This window comes from Mobula birostris, chromosome 10, assembly GCF_030028105.1.
Source record: "Mobula birostris isolate sMobBir1 chromosome 10, sMobBir1.hap1, whole genome shotgun sequence".
Classification (NCBI taxonomy): Eukaryota; Metazoa; Chordata; class Chondrichthyes; order Myliobatiformes; family Myliobatidae; genus Mobula; species Mobula birostris.
Genome location: NC_092379.1, coordinates 105644913 through 105663186, shown reverse-complemented (window position 1 = coordinate 105663186; position 18274 = coordinate 105644913). Strand labels below are relative to the sequence as shown.

General features: G+C 39.8%; 1 protein-coding gene across 3 annotated transcripts in view; it reads right to left on the bottom strand.

The window, feature by feature from the left end:
- The window catches only part of med12 (mediator complex subunit 12), a 174840-nt gene that overhangs the window by 57686 nt on the left and 98880 nt on the right, over positions 1-18274 (bottom strand). For all 3 annotated transcript variants that reach the window (XM_072270757.1, XM_072270758.1, XM_072270759.1), the window contains exons 23-30: positions 13873-13993; positions 9862-9963; positions 8096-8209; positions 6640-6803; positions 3019-3198; positions 2585-2656; positions 1797-1969; positions 999-1160 (exon numbers count right to left, since the gene is read on the bottom strand). In XM_072270757.1, the coding sequence (XP_072126858.1) occupies positions 999-1160; positions 1797-1969; positions 2585-2656; positions 3019-3198; positions 6640-6803; positions 8096-8209; positions 9862-9963; positions 13873-13993 (1088 nt within the window). The remainder of the gene's footprint in view (positions 1-998; positions 1161-1796; positions 1970-2584; positions 2657-3018; positions 3199-6639; positions 6804-8095; positions 8210-9861; positions 9964-13872; positions 13994-18274) is intronic.

The following is an 18274-nucleotide window of genomic DNA, read 5'->3' as shown; positions in this document are numbered from 1 at the left end:
TTCCTCAGTGCCCTGCTGCTCACTGTGTAAGTCCTACCCTGGTTTGTCCTCCCAAAGTGCGACATCTTACACTTGTCTGCATTAAATTCCATCTGCCATTTTTCAGCTGGTCCAAATGCTGCTGCAAGGTTTGATAACCACCTTCTCTGTCCACTACGTCCCCAATCTTGGTGCCATCCATAAATTTGCCATTATCTTGATCATTGATAGAGATGACAAGCAATAGCAGACCCCTGCAGTGTCCTGCGGCAGCCTGCAACATTTGCCAAACATTCCAGTACCAGCATAGCATGCCCACAATGTTCAGCAGAACACAAAAAAATTAGGAAATAATAGGCATTAATTTCTTTCAAGCTGCTTAGGTCTGCAAGGAAGATGCAGACATGGAGTAGCATTTAAGTATGCATTCTGATGCTCTCTGTATATAATATTAAATGCCTTGTTTCCAATCTTGAAGGGATCCCATCATACTGTGGACCCCATAATCACAATCAAAAATATAGATTAGTGAAGGAATAGTTCATCATTGTGAAAATAGATGTATTGTCATTTAAGTTAGCTGGGTTCAAATCTTAAAACACCCGACCTAATAGCAATATAAGAATATCTTTCCCAAAAAGACACCTGCAGATTAAGGTGGCAATATCAAAACATGAAGAGCAACTGGAGACAGTCAACAAATAATGGAATACAAGCAATATCCATAGGTCAGAATTGAGGAACAAAACCTTCATCCTTTTTTGGTTGCAATCCAGATAAAAATATACAAGCCAGATATGTGGGCTAGTGTTCTGTTCTTTGATGGAGCCTCCTGTATTACCAGCTACAAATGAGGTACACAGTTGGGTAATCAAATCTCAGAAGTGCTGACTTAAGACCAAAATAAATCTCATTTGGTAAGTTAATGATGGAAAATTACATGCTAGAACAGCACCAAACCAAAACAATACAATGCATTGTTGTTGCTGCGCACTAAAAAGGCTTAAATCCACACTTGCCTCTTTTGCTTCTGCCGATCCCGCTCTTTTCTTGAGGATGACCCAAGGTGTTGTCCTTTTTCCAATTCCTCGCCAGCAGCTTTCAACACATGGCCTTGGACTGATGTTGGCAATTTTGCAATTAACGGTGCTACCAGCCAGACCCCTGTCCGCTCTGATGAGCTGTTAGTGAAAATAAATGGAACAGAAGGAATATACAATGCACAACTATAGCCTGATTATCCAGTATCTTTATTAATATCAATAATAAACATTTTTTGAGGTAAGCTAAGTTCTGCTGGCCATAACATTGCATGTATTCTCTTGGTGGGAGTGTGGAATAAGCCGCAAGACGAGGTGGTAAATGTGGGTTCTTTTTTAACATTTAAGAATAAATCGGACAGATACACGGATGGGAGGTGTATGGAGGGATGTGGTTCATGTGCAGGTCATTGGGACTAGGCAGAAAATGGTTCGGCACAGCCAAGAAGGGCCAAAAGGCCTGTTTCTGTGCTGCAGTTTTTCTATGGTTTCTAAAGCAACATCCGTGGAGTGGGAAAATGCTTAGTATGTAATAAGTTGATGGCCTTAAATCAGAACTGGCTTGTTCTGCTACAGTGTGGAAAAGCTGGTTACTTGAAACTGTAGAATTTAATGTTACATCCTGAAGGTTGCAATTTCCCCAGTCAGATATGAAGTTTGATGAAGTCCATCTTTGCCACTGATATCCTACTTTACTACGTTCAGAATTGACAGTATTTTTTGTACTTTTAATTTAAATTTCTAGTGTTCTTATGTTTAATTCTACTTATAACTCACCTCAGTAGTGGTTTCATTTTGCTGGCATTTCCATTTGTGTTGCTAGTGCCAGAGACAGGTATCACTGAATTCACAGTTCCATTACTGCTCAAATTAGATGAATTCATTTCAGCTGATTTCTGGAATACTTCAATAGTGGCCTTAGCAATGTTTTCTAGTAAGGAGTTCATTTCCTGAAACACAAGTTCAGACAACAGTACAGCATGTTTTTTCTATTTACTATTTAGCTTATTTTTAGATATAAAAGTATCAAGATACGGAAAGAACATAGTTACTTTTCCTGTTTTGAATAAACAAACAGTGTATCAAGGACTCTCAGCCAATGCAGTAATAAACTGTCCTATTTCTAAATTATTATTTCAATGAAGTATTCCCTCAACTGCGCCCAATCTCTCTTCAGATTAGTCTCCTCACACAACCCAAAATTTAAATACATTCTTCCCTCATATTTGTTATTTAATATTAATGTAGTACGTTCAAAATTTCTAATGCATTTTGATTTTTGTTTCACAATGATCACTAGGCAGCATGGACAGTAAAGGGGTGGCAGCCACATGTTGCCTGTCCATGTACTCATACCAGAGTCAAACCATAAATAGATACAACAACTTTATCAAGTCTAGAAAGGTGAAAGTTAGTTGGAAAATAAGTTTCCAAGATTAAAAGCACCTATTACGTTTAATTACGTGCACATACAAATCTCCCTCTTTCCCTCACTTCCTCGTTATCCTATTTTCAGCAAACATGTACAAATCCAGAATTCTTCAAATTGTAATATCTTTACTTACATTGGTGACACTCTGTTTAATCATAAGCTGCAATTCCAGTGAAGACTGTCTCATTGTCCACTGGTCAAGATTCTAAAATAAATAAATAAAGAAATAATCTTTAAAGTTTAAGAAACAAAAGACCTTGAAGCTAAAGGCTGGAGAATGTTCTACAGATAGGTTTAAGTAAAACACTATGAAGAAACACATACTGGACTTGTTATGTCCTTCCGCCTAGTTCAGCTGCATTTAATTTTTATTTAATTTTCTGTTACCCTCAGCGGTGGAGCTGCTACTATTATTTTTTAAAATTATAAACTCCATTCTGCTCAATCACCAACTGATTTGTAATATCTCTTACTTCAAAATTAGAAGACACCAAAACAACTTCTATTGTTTATTGTTTCTGTTATTTATCGAATATAATTCCATGTAAAGCCTGTGTAATATCTCACCTGCAAGATCCGTTTGATTCTCTGACGTTGTGGATTGTCTCCTTCCTCATTGTCCAGTTGCCGGTGTGGATAGCATATCAGCTGCAAGAGTCGTTGAGCTTGCTTATTTGTTAGAACTGGATCTTGCAAAGCACTACTATCTTCGCACAGACTCTTTAGACAGCGCTCTCCAACCCACTCCTGTGGAGAAATATAATGTTTCATACAAATACAGAAAATACAATAAATGGTATTACTTGCAGAATTAGATTGTGTCCCTTTAAGTTAGCAAGTCTTTTTTATACATATAAAATATATATATACATTTATATTTCACTTGACAGCTATCAATTAAAGTATGACATTAAAGCATTAAACCACAAAGTAAGATACAAGCTCAGATGACCGAAACTTTGTTCAAAAAAAAGTCTTTCTTTATTTAAAGAATAGGGTGCGTGAGAAACAGCTTGATTGAATTCCAAACTTTTTAGGGTGATTGCAGTTGTTGATCAACTAAGCTACTGAAAATATAATTATTGTAGTCAAGAAACTTTAGTGTACAATTGCAACAAAAAATTTGTGAACTCTTTGCAATTATCTGGTTTTCCGCATTAATTACTTATAAAATATGGTCTGATCTTCATCCAAGTCACAATAATAGACAAACACAATATGCCTAAACTAGTAACACACAAACAATTGTACTTTCTGAGTACACTATTTAAACAATCGCAGTCAAGGTTCAAAAAAGTATGTGAACTTCTGGGGTAAGGCCTTCTACAAAAGCAATTTGGAGTCAGGTGTTCCAGTCAATGAGATGAGATTGGAGGTGTGGGTTGCAGGTGTGCCTTGCCATATAAATAAAAAGAGACACAAAGTCAGGATACTGACAGAACCTGTTCTTCTCAAGAAAGATTTGTTTATGTGCACCATGCTTCTCAATCAAAACAACATTTAGAGGACCTTAGAAGAAGAATTGTAGACATGCATGAAGCTGGAAAAGGCTACAAAAACATTTCTAAAGACCTGAGTATCATCCGTCCACAGTAAGAGAAATTGCCTACAAATGGAAGAAATTCAGTACTGTTGCTACTCCCACTAGGTGTGGGCGTCCTGCAAAGATCAGAACAAGAGCACACATGCAATGCTGAAGGAAGTGAAAAAGAACCCAAGGTAAGAGCAAGAGACCTGCAGAAATTTCGAGAACTTGCTAAAGTCTCTGTTCATGTGTCCACTATAAGAAAAACACTGAACAAGAATGGAAGGACACCACAGAGGAAACCATTGCACTCCAAAAAAAAAAAATTGCTGCCTGTCTCAAGTTTGCAAAAAAAAAAAAAAACCACCTGAATGTTCCACAATGCTTCTGGGACAATGCTCTGAGGACAGATTATTCAAAATTTGAACATTTTGGCAGAAGTGCACACTGCTATGTTTGGAGGAAAATGTGCACCGTACACCAACACCAAGACCTCATCCCAACTGTGAAGCATGAAAAGGATCATCATGGTTTGGGGCTCCTTTACTGCTTCAGGGTCTGGACAGCTTGTAATGATTAAGGGAACAATGAATTCAAAATTGTATCAAGACTTTTTACAGGAGAATGTCAGGGTAGTGGTTCATCATCTGAAGCTTAATAGAAGTTGGATGATGCAACTAGACAATGATCTGAAACATGAGTAAATCAACAACAGAATAGTTTAAAAAGAATGGCCAGGTCAGAATTCAGACTTTAACCTGATTGAGATGCTGTGGCATGACTTGAAGAGAGCTGTTCATGCAAGGTATCCCAGGAATATTGATGAACTGGAACAGTTTTGTATCTAGGAATATTCCTTCTCACCATTATGCAAGTCTGATCAGCAGTTACAGAATAACATTTGATGGAGATTATTGCTGCTAAAGGAGGTTCTACCAGTTATTAAATACAAAGATTCACATACATTTTCCGGCCTGAACTGTGAATGATTAAACATTGTGTTCAATAATGACATGAAAAGTACAATTGTTTGTGTGTTATTAGTTTAGGCAGATTGTTTTTGTCTATTATTGTGACTTAGATGAAGATCAGACCACAATTTATAAGTAATTATTGCAGAACAAGGATGTTGCCTGGATTGGGGAGCATGCCTTATGAAAATAGGTTGAGTGAACTCGGCCTTTTATCCTTGGAGTGACGGAGGATGAGAGGTGACCTGACAGAGGTGTATAAGATGATGAGAGGCATTGATCGTGTGGATAGTCAAGAGGCTTTTTCCCAGGGCTGAAATAGCTGCCACAAGAGGACACAGGTTTAAGGTGCTGAGAAGCAGGTACAGAGGAGATGTTAGGGTTAAGTTTTTTTACTCAGCCAGTGGTGAGTGTGTGGCATGGGCTGCTGGTAATGGTGGTGGAGGCGGATACGATAGGATCTTTTAAGAGACTTTTGGATAGGTAAATGGAACTTAGAAGAATAGAGGGCCATGGGTAAGCCTAGTAATTTCTAAGGTAGGGACATGTTCGGCACAGCTCTGTGGGCCGAAGGGCTTGTATTGTGCTATAGGTTTTCTATGTTTCTATGTTTAACACCAGGTAATTGCAACTGCACAATTTGACAAGTTCATTCTGATTTCAAAGGAGCCTTTTAAACGTGCAGTTAGTGGCATTTACAACTGATAAGGCACAAGGGAAACGTGTATTTAGATAATAAGATATCTTGTGTACAAGATATTAATAGATAGAGTGGATAGCCAGCACCTCTTCCCCAGGGCACCACTGCTCAATACAAGAGGACATGGCTTTAAGGTGAGGGGTGGGAAGTTCAAGGGGGATATTAGAGCAAGGTTTTTTACTCAGAGAGTGGTTGGTGCGTGGAATGCACTGCCTGAGTCAGTGGTGGAGGCAGATACACTAGTGAAGTTTAAGGGACTACTAGACAGGTATATGGAGGAATTTAAGGTGGGGGCTTATACGGGAGGCAGGGTTTGAGGGTCGGCACAACATTGTGGGCCGAAGGGCCTGTACTGTGCTGTACTATTCTATGTTCTATGTTCATACATCACTTTTAACAAACAAGAGCTTCATCCAAAAAAAATGTCAGTTAGGGGGTATTAGGGCAGATGATCAAACACTTGACTGAAAAGGTACATTTAAAAGAAAATTCTAAATCATAATCAAGTTTATTATCACTGACTTAAGTCGTGAAATGTGTTGTTTTGCGGCTGCAGAACAGCTCAAGACTTCCTACCGCTGGGAATGACCCTTTTAAGCAGGGGCTTAGCATTGACATCTTAAGATTTCATCTTTAAATATGACCATTTCTTTACATAGTTCTGCCTTAATATACTCCTTAAAAGATCCATCTTTAACAAAGTTTCTGGTCACTCACCCTCTTTTATTCAGTATCTAATTTTGACTGAAGAAATCTGGTGAAACATCTAAGGGAAATATGCTAGATCTACTCTACTGGAAATAATTAAACTTAAACAGTTTAGTCTCAGCAAATGTATCTGGATGATTCAGCCAAGGATTAAAAACTTTTTCAAACATCAGTATAGTTAGGCTCAACATGTAGAAAATTCTTCCAAATCCTTGCATAAACACAAAGCAGTTTAATTTCTGTGAACCCACTGAACTATTGTTCTAGATTTAATATTCCCTTACCTGCTGACAAATATTCTTTAGCACATATTTAGCATAAGCATCTAAACTGGCGGTTTCAATAGAAACAGCCCGACCACCAGATTTTTTCACTCCTATCTCATCCTCAGGGAGCTCCTCCATCCCACCAGAATGTGAGAATCCAGACCCTTTCAATTCAGCATCACCTGCAATGAAGAAAGCAAGATCTATTCACTGGGAAGTCTCCAAAATTATCACAAGATTATCAGCTCCTTTGTAGGATATAGTTATCCAACGTATTCTCTTCTCTCAGCTAAGAGTTACATTCTCAAGCCACCAAATATTTCATTCACTTTTATCACCAGCACCAGCCTTTCATTTCCTTAAAGAACACTGGTGGCGTTTTCCAACATCCTGTTCTACTGGGAAATGTTTTGTATATAAAGACAACTTATACAGTGAAATCAATGCTTCCATGGAAATAAATGGACAGAAAATTTTCTTAATCATTTTCGAAAAAGCTTTTGGCTTCATTCCAAGGTTCAAGTAAAATCTAAGTACATTTCACTTAAATGTAGGAGGAGAAGATGGCAGCATGACAGCAGCACGCGCAGCCACTTCAGTGGTGATGTCTGTTATCTGTCAAGTAGGGTACCATGCACAATTCTGATTTGATGGAGACGGACGTGAGAGTACAGAGGAACATCTGGAAAACTTATGAAATGCCCGCTTCGCTGCCGCTGCTACTGTGTGGTAGTCGGAATCTCCGGAGCAGAAGGCCCCAAAATCCTCGGCTTTGCGTGTTTCAGTGGCCGGGGCGAGGTCGAAGGCGCTCAGCAGAGGATGGCGCTCGGGAGGCTGTGTTGGAGAGGCTGGTCAGAAGCTCGAAGTTTTCGGACAGATGGACTCAGCGTCGGCTGTGGTCGGCTGCTTCCAAGGCATCGGCAAGTTGACGATGCCTGGAGGTTTATGGCAGGGAGTTTCTCCCTTTTGCCGCCTGCTATTGGGGACTCGGGAGTCGATCAACTCGGGGACTTTTGAGACTTCATTTACTGTGCCCATGGTTTGTTCTTCATCAAATTATGGTATTGCTTTGCACTGCTGTAACTATATGTTATAACTATGAGGTTCTGTCAGTGTTAGTCTTTGGTTTGTCCTGTTTTCTGTGATATCACTCCGGAGAAACATTGTATAATTTCTTAAGGCATGTATGCATTTCTAAATGACAATAAAAGAGGACTGAGTGTTCACATAATATAAGCTAATCTAAATGCTATGTAAAACAAAGCAGCAATTTAATATTAGCCATGTTAATCAAGCCACTTAATACAGCCTTAAACCTTTTAACTTATAGAGAAAAAGGACACCATGAGATGTCCTCAGTAAGCACAAGTCTGGTTATCATATTTCAGTCTGGAACAAAATGAATTCAAACCACAAGAGAAGCCCTTCCTGCTTTAAAAAAAGTAATCTGCAGAAATTATAATAACACACTTACCCAACATAAAGATGGCCTTGAGGACAGCAAAAACTGCTCCAACAACAATGCTGTTCTGTGATGCTGCCAGGAGATGCCTGTCACATGATGAACGGATCCCTACAGTAGGTTTATCTGGAATGAGAAAACAATATCATTCAGAGTCAGAAGGATTTAAACTATTGTTGGCATTGATAATCTTATTTGCTATCGTCCATCCTCATCAATCCTTTAAAAGAATAGCAAAATAACTCAATAATGAATTTTCCAACATACCACCTATGGGGGGGGGGTTGCACAGAGAGGGGAGGGGTTAGGGTTAGGGAAATGAAAGGTTGGTGCTGGTGGACTTCAGAAAGGGGAAGGTGGGAGAACACACAGCAGTCCTCATTGCGGAGATAGCAGGGGTCTCTGAGTTGAGCAGTTTCAAGCTGCTGGGCGTCAACATGGGAGGGTCAAAGACCCTGTCAGTTCCATCAAGAGCACAAGCCTCACTACCATCAATGATATCTTTAAAAGGTGGTGCCTGAAGAAGGCCTCAGAAAGGCAGTATCTATCATTAAGGCCCCATACCTGCCAATTCCGCTTTTGCACTACTTGTTTTTTTTTAATTGCAACTTACAGTATTTTATGTTTTGCATTGCACAACGAACACAAAAGAACAAATTTCATGACATAGACATGAGAGAATCAGCAGATGCTGGAAATCCAAAGCAACACACACAAAATGCTGGAGGAACTCAGCAAGTCAGGCAGCAACTATGGAAATGAATGTACAATTGACATTTCATGCCGAGACCCTTCTTCAGGACTGAGTCAGTGATTTCATGGCATCTGTCAGCGATAATAAACTGATTCTGACCAGAAGATGAGGCAAAAAGACTGAATATCAGTTGAACTTTTCATTTCAACACCTTAATCTAGTGGAAAATCTTTATCAATGAGAGGGCTTCCTCAAGTAATAGACAAATCTGATAGTTAACCCACTATAGGAATGAGGAAATCACTGGCAGTGTCCAATATTGAACACTTTCAGAGACAATTCCCAAATCTGCTATAAAACTGTGCTTGGCCCAGTTTACAAATTTAAAAGACAAAATTGAAGTGATTAAAAAAAGTTAAGGATTTTTCATTAAAATATATAGCTTGCCTCTGCTAGTCATTTGTTTCCCTCTTCTGGCATGCACAAGTAGTTTACTTAACATTAAGCAACCTTTTATAAATAAAACAATAGTTGTTTTGACAACCTACATGAAATAAATGGTCAAATGCCTTGTTATGAATAAAAACCTTGTGAATAGAAAAATGTATTTATTTCTCCTCATTGGACATGACTGAAATCAGGTCTCAGGTGTTGGATTGAGCTGTAGAATTGTTATTTTTCTTGTAGTTTAATTTTCCTATGCTTGTCTGCATTTTTATATTCCCACCTGTATACAAATGATTATTCAGTGAATTTTCCAGTGGTTACAGTAACCTCTGTATTTTTCTGGAACTTCTTGGTTTCAGTGGCAGATGTCACAATACTTAAATCTAGCTACTTGATTGGTTAATTGTTATCAATGAAATTTCTGTTATCCGTAGTACATTATGAGAAAATCACACTACTTTTAATCTTTCTCTTTTATTTGTCTCTCACCATGCTTGGGCTATTTTCTCTCCTCCTTTGCTTTGGTAACAGTTAATAAAACAATTCTAAACAACAAGCTTTATGCCTCATTTCTTTAGATCGCAAAAACATCAAGATCCAACATAAGCATTTCTACTGATTAAAAATCATTACTTACTGCTATCCTGGTGACAAGGGTTTAGCTGTGGTGTCCTAAACAAATGGAGGAGGATTCGGCATGTTAGACGAGCACCTGGTTCTGAATCTTGCTCACTGCATGCTGAAACAGAAATGATATATTGAAACATGATTTCTACTGTTAGAAAACATGACAACAGACATCCCACCTCTCCCATAAGTTCCGGGAGTCTCCCGCATATTAATAGCAGCTCCTTGACACCCGCAAATTATATACAATATCCCAGAAATTGATTTTTTTGAGAGGGAGAGGGAGAGCGAGAGCGGGAGCGAACATCCTGATTGGTCTCCTCTGGGCTAAGTAGACCTATCAGTTTTCTCTGTGGACGGGCTTTACAGTCGACCTCTGTCTCTCCAGCAGTTCAGTTTAGTGTCCCGCACCGCCATGGCAGAGTGTTTCAAAAAACAAATATAAAATGCACTTCACCCCAGACTACACTAAAGTGCACCCCTGCCTAATAGGGGTCAAAAATAATGACAGTGTTGCTCGCTGCACTGTTTGCAACAGTGACTTTTCTATTGCCCAAATGACTGTAAAAGACATGTTGGCGAGTTTGACAGTGTTATTCATTCATTAGCATAGCTAACGTTATTTAAACTAGCTGGCTAGCTGCTAAGGAGCCACTCTATTGATGTCCTACGTGATGAGGCCAAACTCCCTGTAGACGTGCTTAAAGTTGTAATAGAATGAAAAGACGACTCCATGATAAGGATAGCGGAGTCAAGAGATATGGGGAGAAGGCAGGAACGGGATACTGATTGTGGATGATCAGCCATGATCACAGTGAATGGCCTACTCCTGCAACTATTGTCTATTGATAATATAAGTACAGAAATAGCAAAAACTATGCCTGCTCATCAACCAAGACAGCAGCAATTGTGAACATGGCACTGGAACCTGAATGTTCAGAGGACCTGTACAAGTTCATCCGGTACTAAAATGAAACACAGGATAAGGTAACAGTTGGATTTGTAGACGTGCCAGTGTGCAATAATGCCAAAGCTGAAAACATATTCAACTGCATTGCATCATCCATGCACGACAAAGGCCTTGAATGGTCTAACTGTGTAGGATTTAGCAGTGACAACTGCAATGCGATGATTGGCAAAAACAACTCTGTCTTATCAAGAGTGAAAGCACAGGACCCCTCATATTTATAGCGTTGGCTGTCCAAGTCACCTGGTCAACATTTGTGCCAAAACTGCTGCTAAGGAGTTCTCAATGTCGCCTGAAGAACTGCTCATTGACATCTACCACTACTTTGAGAAAAGTTCCAAACGAAGAGAAGACCTAAAACAGTTTCAAGAGTTCTGCAATGTTACCCAGCAGAGAGTACAAAAGCATTGTTCTACACGCTGGCTTTCTTTAGGAAAAGGTTTGGACCATCTGCTCCACCAATGGCCAGCCTTTATTTCATATTTTGAGTCAAAGAGTGAGAATCAGAAGTCATCTCATATTCAGAAGAGGCTGAAAGACCCCCAAATGAAAATATACACATGCTTTCTCCATAATGTCACACTATGTTTTAACAAATTCAATTTGATTTTTCAAAACAAGGCACCTATCCTCTTCAAGTTGGATCAGAGTGTAGAAGAGCTCCTGCATGACATAGCAAGCAGATTTACTGAGCCAAAGGTATACAGAGAACAGAACATTCAGGAGATAGATGTGAGCAACCCTGAAATTCACCGCCCAGATAAAGAGCTTTTTACTGGGTACCTGGAAAGGAGGCAGTTGCTAAGCGAGGAAGCACAAGAGATCTCCCTTTACAGGACAAAGCAGTTCTTCAAAGATGCCAGAGCATTCTATGTCAGGCGCTTTCAAAAAATCTTGGAGAAGTTCCCAATGAGAGACCAAATCTTGAAAAATCTGTCAGTGGTCAATACAGAGAGCCAAGATGAGGTGAATCCAGACCAGATTTTGACTTTGGCAGAGAGATTTCCAAAGGGGATCAAGGCAGATGCAAGAGAACAGCTCCACTTGGAAGTCCTGGATTATGTCTCAACTAACCTTGAAGGACTGGTGCCAAACTACAAAAGTTTGCCAGTTGATGAGTTCTGGGGGAAGCTGTCCAAAGTAAAATCTGTGAGCACAGGGCAGTTGAGATTCAAAGAGCTCTGCCAGTTGATGAAGCTGCTTTTGGTGCTGCCAAATTCTAATTGTGATGTAGAAAGGGCATTCAGCATGGTGCGTCACATTAAGACAGAATTCAGAAGTCAGCTGTCTCACAGAACACATGCAAATCTGGTGTCTTGCAAAATTAACAAATTCATTGACACAGACTGCTATGAGGTTGAGACTTCTAGAAAAGTGCTCAAATCTGCCAAGCAAGCCACATCACATTACAAGGAAAGTATCCAAAAGAAATAAAAAAGCTATTTGCATTAGCATTTAGCTATTAGCATTGAGACCGCCAACAAAATACACAACAAGGAATGTGTGTGTGTGTGTGAGTGTATGTGTGTATATATAAATAGTTTCAATATTTGATCAAATAAATTGTTGTATTCTTTCATAATCAAATGTCCTGTATACATGCACCCTTGGAGGTCGACCAGGGTGGGGGGGAGGGATATGGGGTTGCAGGGGGTGGGGGTGCTACCTCCCTGAAATTAGTTTTTGCAGGGTGGGATGTCTGTGACAACAACGTTAATGGAGCATATTCTGCTTGGAGGTCATTGATCAGTGGTCCATAGCAACCTGCTCTGGGAAAGATTTCTGGTGTTCAGATTACAAAAGGGTCAAGGTAAGTAATAATACAGAACTGCTGAAGAGCAAATCATGCATAGCTAACATCATTGAATTTTTGATAATTCAGGAGGATTGAAGAGAAAACGACAGTTGAAAGTATTACATGGAGTCAACGGGCTTAGGGTCAGATCCATGAAAAAAATACTGCTTTTAGAGCTGGAGGAAGTTAACAAATTTGAGTCAACAATTTAAGAATTATTTTTCTTGATATATATTGTATTAATAATTGAGCATACAAGACATCATTTCAAAATCTACAGAGGATAAAAAAATGTAGTAATGAAGATAGTGATAGATTAGGGTAACAAACAAAATGATGGAATAGCTTTGCTTAAACTTGAAGTACAAAAAAATGAAATGCAGTTTGGTAGGAAGAACATGGAAAGGCAACATAATATGGACATAATTCTTAGAAAGACCCAAGTTTGAATGAGTTCAAATCTTTAAAGGTAGTGCAGTAGATGTAAAGAGTGACTGAACAAATATAGTATCCTAGATTTATAAAGGAATGGATGCACAAAAGTAAGCTTTGTTGAACCTCAATAAAATACTGGTTGAGCTGCCTCTATTATACCCAATTCTTATCATCACTCTGTTAGGAGTATGCAAAACTGCTAGAAAGTCATAAAGTGGGCTGAAAGAAAGGGAACTTCTATTTTATGGATAGATATAAAAGTCTGAGATAGTTTTCCTTCAAACAGAAAAGCTCTAGATATGATTCAATAAAGATGTTCAAATTCCATAAGGGTCAAGACAAAGTAATTACAGAGAAGTGGTTTTTTCTGACAACAGACCAAACAACACTGATTAAGATATAGTAACTGGCAAGAAGAGCAAGGATGGTATAATTTAAAACTTTCTTGATCCAGAAAGAACAATGGAATCAGATTCAATTGTTGCTGGCAATAGGAAATTAGAACAATAATTAAGGGAGAAGGAAAACAAAGGGTAGAGGAAAAGGAGCTGAGGCGGGGACTAACCATATTACACTTTCAATTTGTTATTAAAGGCTTGGAGGTTAAGTATTCTCATTCTATTCTGTAATGACTCCTAGCACATGAACAAAAGAAAACATTGTGTAGCTGTGCGTTCTTAATTCTATACTTCCAATAAAAAAGATAAATACACAGTACTGTGCAAAAGTTTTAGGCACTCTTGCTATATATATGTGCTTAAGACTTTTGCACAGTACTGTCATCCTTCTTGCACTTTTAAAAGTGGCCGCTCTAAGATATTTACCTGCATTAAGGAGTGAAGGAATTGCCACACAGCGAATCAAATCCTCCAGCAGCAAGCATTGTCTAGCTATTAAAATAGCTATAAAAGTTGCCAAAGAATCATGGAATGATAAATCGCTCACCTGAAAAAAAGAGAATGTTTTAGTACTACACAATTAAAATTGAAGCAACTTATCACTGAGTGATTTGTGTCAGCATGACTGAATGACAGCATACATTTCCAGAATCATAAGGCCCTGGAATTTCTTATATGCCTTTTCAGATTTCAGCAACAGCTGACAAACATTCCTGTGCAAATGTATTCCACTCTGGACAAAACATGAATATGGTCTTCTCATTTCTATTCTCATTATCCTTCATCAGAATCAGGTTTATCACGACCAGCATGTGACGTGAAATTTGTTAACTAAGCAGCAGCAGTTTAATGCAATACTTAATCTAGCAGAGAAAAAAATAATTATAAGTAAAATAAAAATATTATCACATTATCATAATGCAGTCATATCTTTTCTGTATTTTGCTGCTCTTGAAAATATAAGGAAAGCATTGACACTAATAATAGAAAGACATAAAAAATCCCACTGCCTGGCAAACATTCCATCAAGGGCCATAAAGCACAAAAAAACAAAGTAATTGAATGTTCTGCTGGCTATTATCAGTGGTTGACGATGTGGTAGAAAGTTGGTGACGTGCCTGCAAAGCTGTAACATTTTGGGAACTCAATGAAATGTATTCCATGGTTAACAACCTTAAAACAGGATTCCCTGAAGCCCTCATCATTATTGCCGGTGAATTCAACCAGGCAACTTCAAGACTACCTTACCAAAATACTACCAGCATGTCTCCTGTCCCACCCAGTGGCTCAAACAGAATTGAGCAATACGACAAGACCATCAAAAACACATTCCAATTATACCCCTCCCACACTTTGGTAAATCAGACACCAAGCTGTGCTCTTTCCCCCCTGCATACAAAAAGAAGCTTAATATGAGGATCCAGTACAAAAAGTTGTTGCGTACTGGTCTGAGGAAATAGATTATCTTTGACACAACTGCTTTGAGTCAGTAGACTGGTCCATGTTTTACGTCTCAGTAACCAGCCTAGATGTCACCACTATCACAGACTTTATCAGCAAGTGAGTCAAGGACTGCATACCAAACAGGAAACCACGGATGAGCCAGGGCAACTCCCTACTGTAGTCTATGACCCTGACATTTACAAGGAATTGAAATGCAACCTCTGTAAAGCTAATAAAGATGCCAAAAGCCATCAGTTGTGGCAGAGCTTAGAACAGCATCGTCAACAACAGCACATCTCTTCCCAATGAGCCTGATGCATTCTATGTATGTTTTGAACAGAAAGGGATTGAAAAGTCATAGCCCTCCCCAGCAGCCTTCAAAGCACCTGAACCAACAGTCACTGTTGCAGACACAAGATCAGAATTCAACAGAGTAAATCTGCATTAAGCATCTGACCCCGGCTAATGCCCAAGTATCCACAGATCATGTGCTGATTAACCAGTGGAGGTAGTTGCAGAGATTTTTCATCTCTGCCTGCTTCAATCCAAGGTTCCCACTTGCTTTAAGTTCACAATCATCCTGGTAACCAAGAAAAAGAAGATGGCACTGGTGAATCACAGTGATGCTTTGCGGTCAGCTTACAAAACTTCTAAATATACTTCTTCTGAACCTCTTTTATGAAATCTGGAGCCTGTAATTTCTCTTTAAGTAAAACACTTTTGAACTGTCTTAACCAATTCATGACTTTACAATCTTCTGAAGGACTCAGTGGACTTAACTTTCAGGAATGCAGTTATGACACCTTTAAGCACATGAAGGTACATCACCATGTCTGGAGAGAGGGAGAAGAGGTGACCCCAAGCCAGACTAAAACGTCAGGGTATGAAACTTCCTTTAAGTTGGTGCCATACCTGCCAAGCTGTAACATTTTTTGGAACTCAACGAACTATACTCCACGGTCAACAACCTTGAAACAGGATTCCCCGAAGCCCTCTTCATGTAAATATACAGTTGATAAAGAACAAGACTGAGGACCTAAGGGTAAGATTGCTGTAGCGGAGTGATGGCAGTATTCTCAGCTTCATGGTGACAAGGCTCACTCCGGACAAGATGGATTCATCATTAAGAGCAGAGGGCTTCACAATACACTGGTTGGACTGAACTGCTGATTCAAAGGCGGCAAAAGCTTGCGGGGGTGGGGGGGGGGGGGGAGAAGCGGTCTGTGTTTCATGATAAACTCTTCGTGGTGCTCAGGTGAGACGGTTTTGTCGCACTATTATGCTCCCGACTTGGAACATCCAATGATTAAGTGCCAACTGTACTACTTACCTAGAGAGTTCTCCTCCATGATCCTGACCGTAGTTTACATACTGCCAAAGGGCAATATCAAGCAGGCACTGACGAATTGTGTTCTGCAGTGGATCCAGCGTAACAATGATTTTGTTCTCCTTTCACTTGTATACAGGAAATGACATGAAATAATCTTGAACCTCTCACCTTAAACCTGTGCTCTCTTCTTTTAGACTCCCCTACCCATGGAAAAAGACTGTGAATGTCTACCCTATCCATGCCCCTTAATTTTATAAACCTCTATAAGGTCACCTCTTAGCCTCTTGTATTCCAGTTAGAATAATCTCAGCCTTTACAAGTATATCTAAAGCTCTCCATTCCAGGCAACATCCTAGTAAATCTCTACTGCACTCCTGGATGACAAAAGTGGAGCACCAACACAGAGGCCATATACAAGAAGGGCCAGAGTCAATAAGACTGAGGTCCTTAGGAGCATGTAGGCCTCTCCTTCACATGTTCTACCAGGCTGTTGTTGCCAGTACAATCTTCTAAGCGATGATGTGCTGGGGCAATGGCATCAACAGGGGTTATGCCAACAGGCTCAATAAACGAATCAGAAAGGCTGGCTCTGTTATAGGAGTAAACTGGACACACTGAGGCTGTGGTAGAACAAAGGACCCTATGGAAAATCCTGGCAATTCTGAACAATGTTTCTCATCCTCTGCATGCCACCTTGGCTGAACAGAGGAACACTTTTAGTAATAGACTAAGGTAACTGCACTGCTTCAAAGAGCAGTATATATGAGGTCATTCTTACCCTCAGCTATTAGGCTCTATAATGAGTCAATCTATAGCTGGGGAAGTGATGACCTCCTCCTGTTAACTGTTTGAGGTAACTTGGTTTTTTGTGCACTTGCAATGCTATTGTGGTACTGTAATTTCCTTTGGGATCAATAAAGTATCTATCTTCAGGTATTGCCACATCCTTTTTATGGTGTGGTCATTAGAACTACAAAATATTTCAAATGTGCCCAAACTAGTTGCAGTATGATGTCTCAACACTTATAATCAATACCACTCTCTAAAGGCCAGCATGCCAATTGCCTTCTTCACTTCCCTATGCACCTACGTAGCTTCTAAGGTTCTAGCTGTTTGCTGCAAATGTCTGCCTCACTTCACATTTGTCTGGATTAAGTTCCATCTGCCAACATTCTGCCTAATTTTATAGTCTCTGCCTTTCCCTTTCAATCACTGCATACTAAAGGCTTAACTTGTCCCTGGTGTTGCGGAAGGTGCTTCACTGCTGCACTACCAATCCTTTGTAGAAGAGTACTTCCAAGTAAACATCTTTGACCACAAAAATATCAGGTAGCGGTTAGTGTGGAATAGACTGCAGAAACCACAGGACAGGCACACTATGGAGTCTGTGGTTTTGTTGATGGAGCATACAGCCCAAACCACATGGCAGCATGCATCATTGCCAGATCTGACATACAAGCGCCTCTCACTTGGCTGGCAGTGAGAGGTGCCCTTCCAGTTAGAGCTTTCCTCAACAGAGGACATATCACCCCCAATGTGGCTAGCAGTTAGCGCAATCCTTCACAGTTGTAATAATAGGGTTCAATTCCCACTGAGGTCTGTGAGGAGCTTGTACATTCTCCCAACAATGACTTGGGTTTTCCCCAGGTGCTCTGGTTTCCTCCCACATTCCAAAGACATACAGTTAGGGTTAGTGAGTTGTGGGCATGCTAATTGGCTCTGGAACTGTGGCCATGCATGCAGGCTGCCCAGCACAATCCTCGCTAATTTGATTTGTCCCAAAAAACACATCTCACTGAATGTTTCAATGTACGTGTGACAAACAAAGGTAATCTTCCTCTCTTTATACATATTGCCCTCAGGGTAGCTGCAGTAGAGCGGAAACGACCACCCATCTCCTTGTAGAATGTGGATTTGCTAAGAGAGTGTGGAAACTAATACAAAAGTGTCCGTGACTCAGTTCATCCCCAGCAGCTGTGTAACGGAGAGCTCTGATCTCAGGCTGTCTCTGGTGATACATACTGAGACAGACATCAGATATTGCTGGAAGATCAT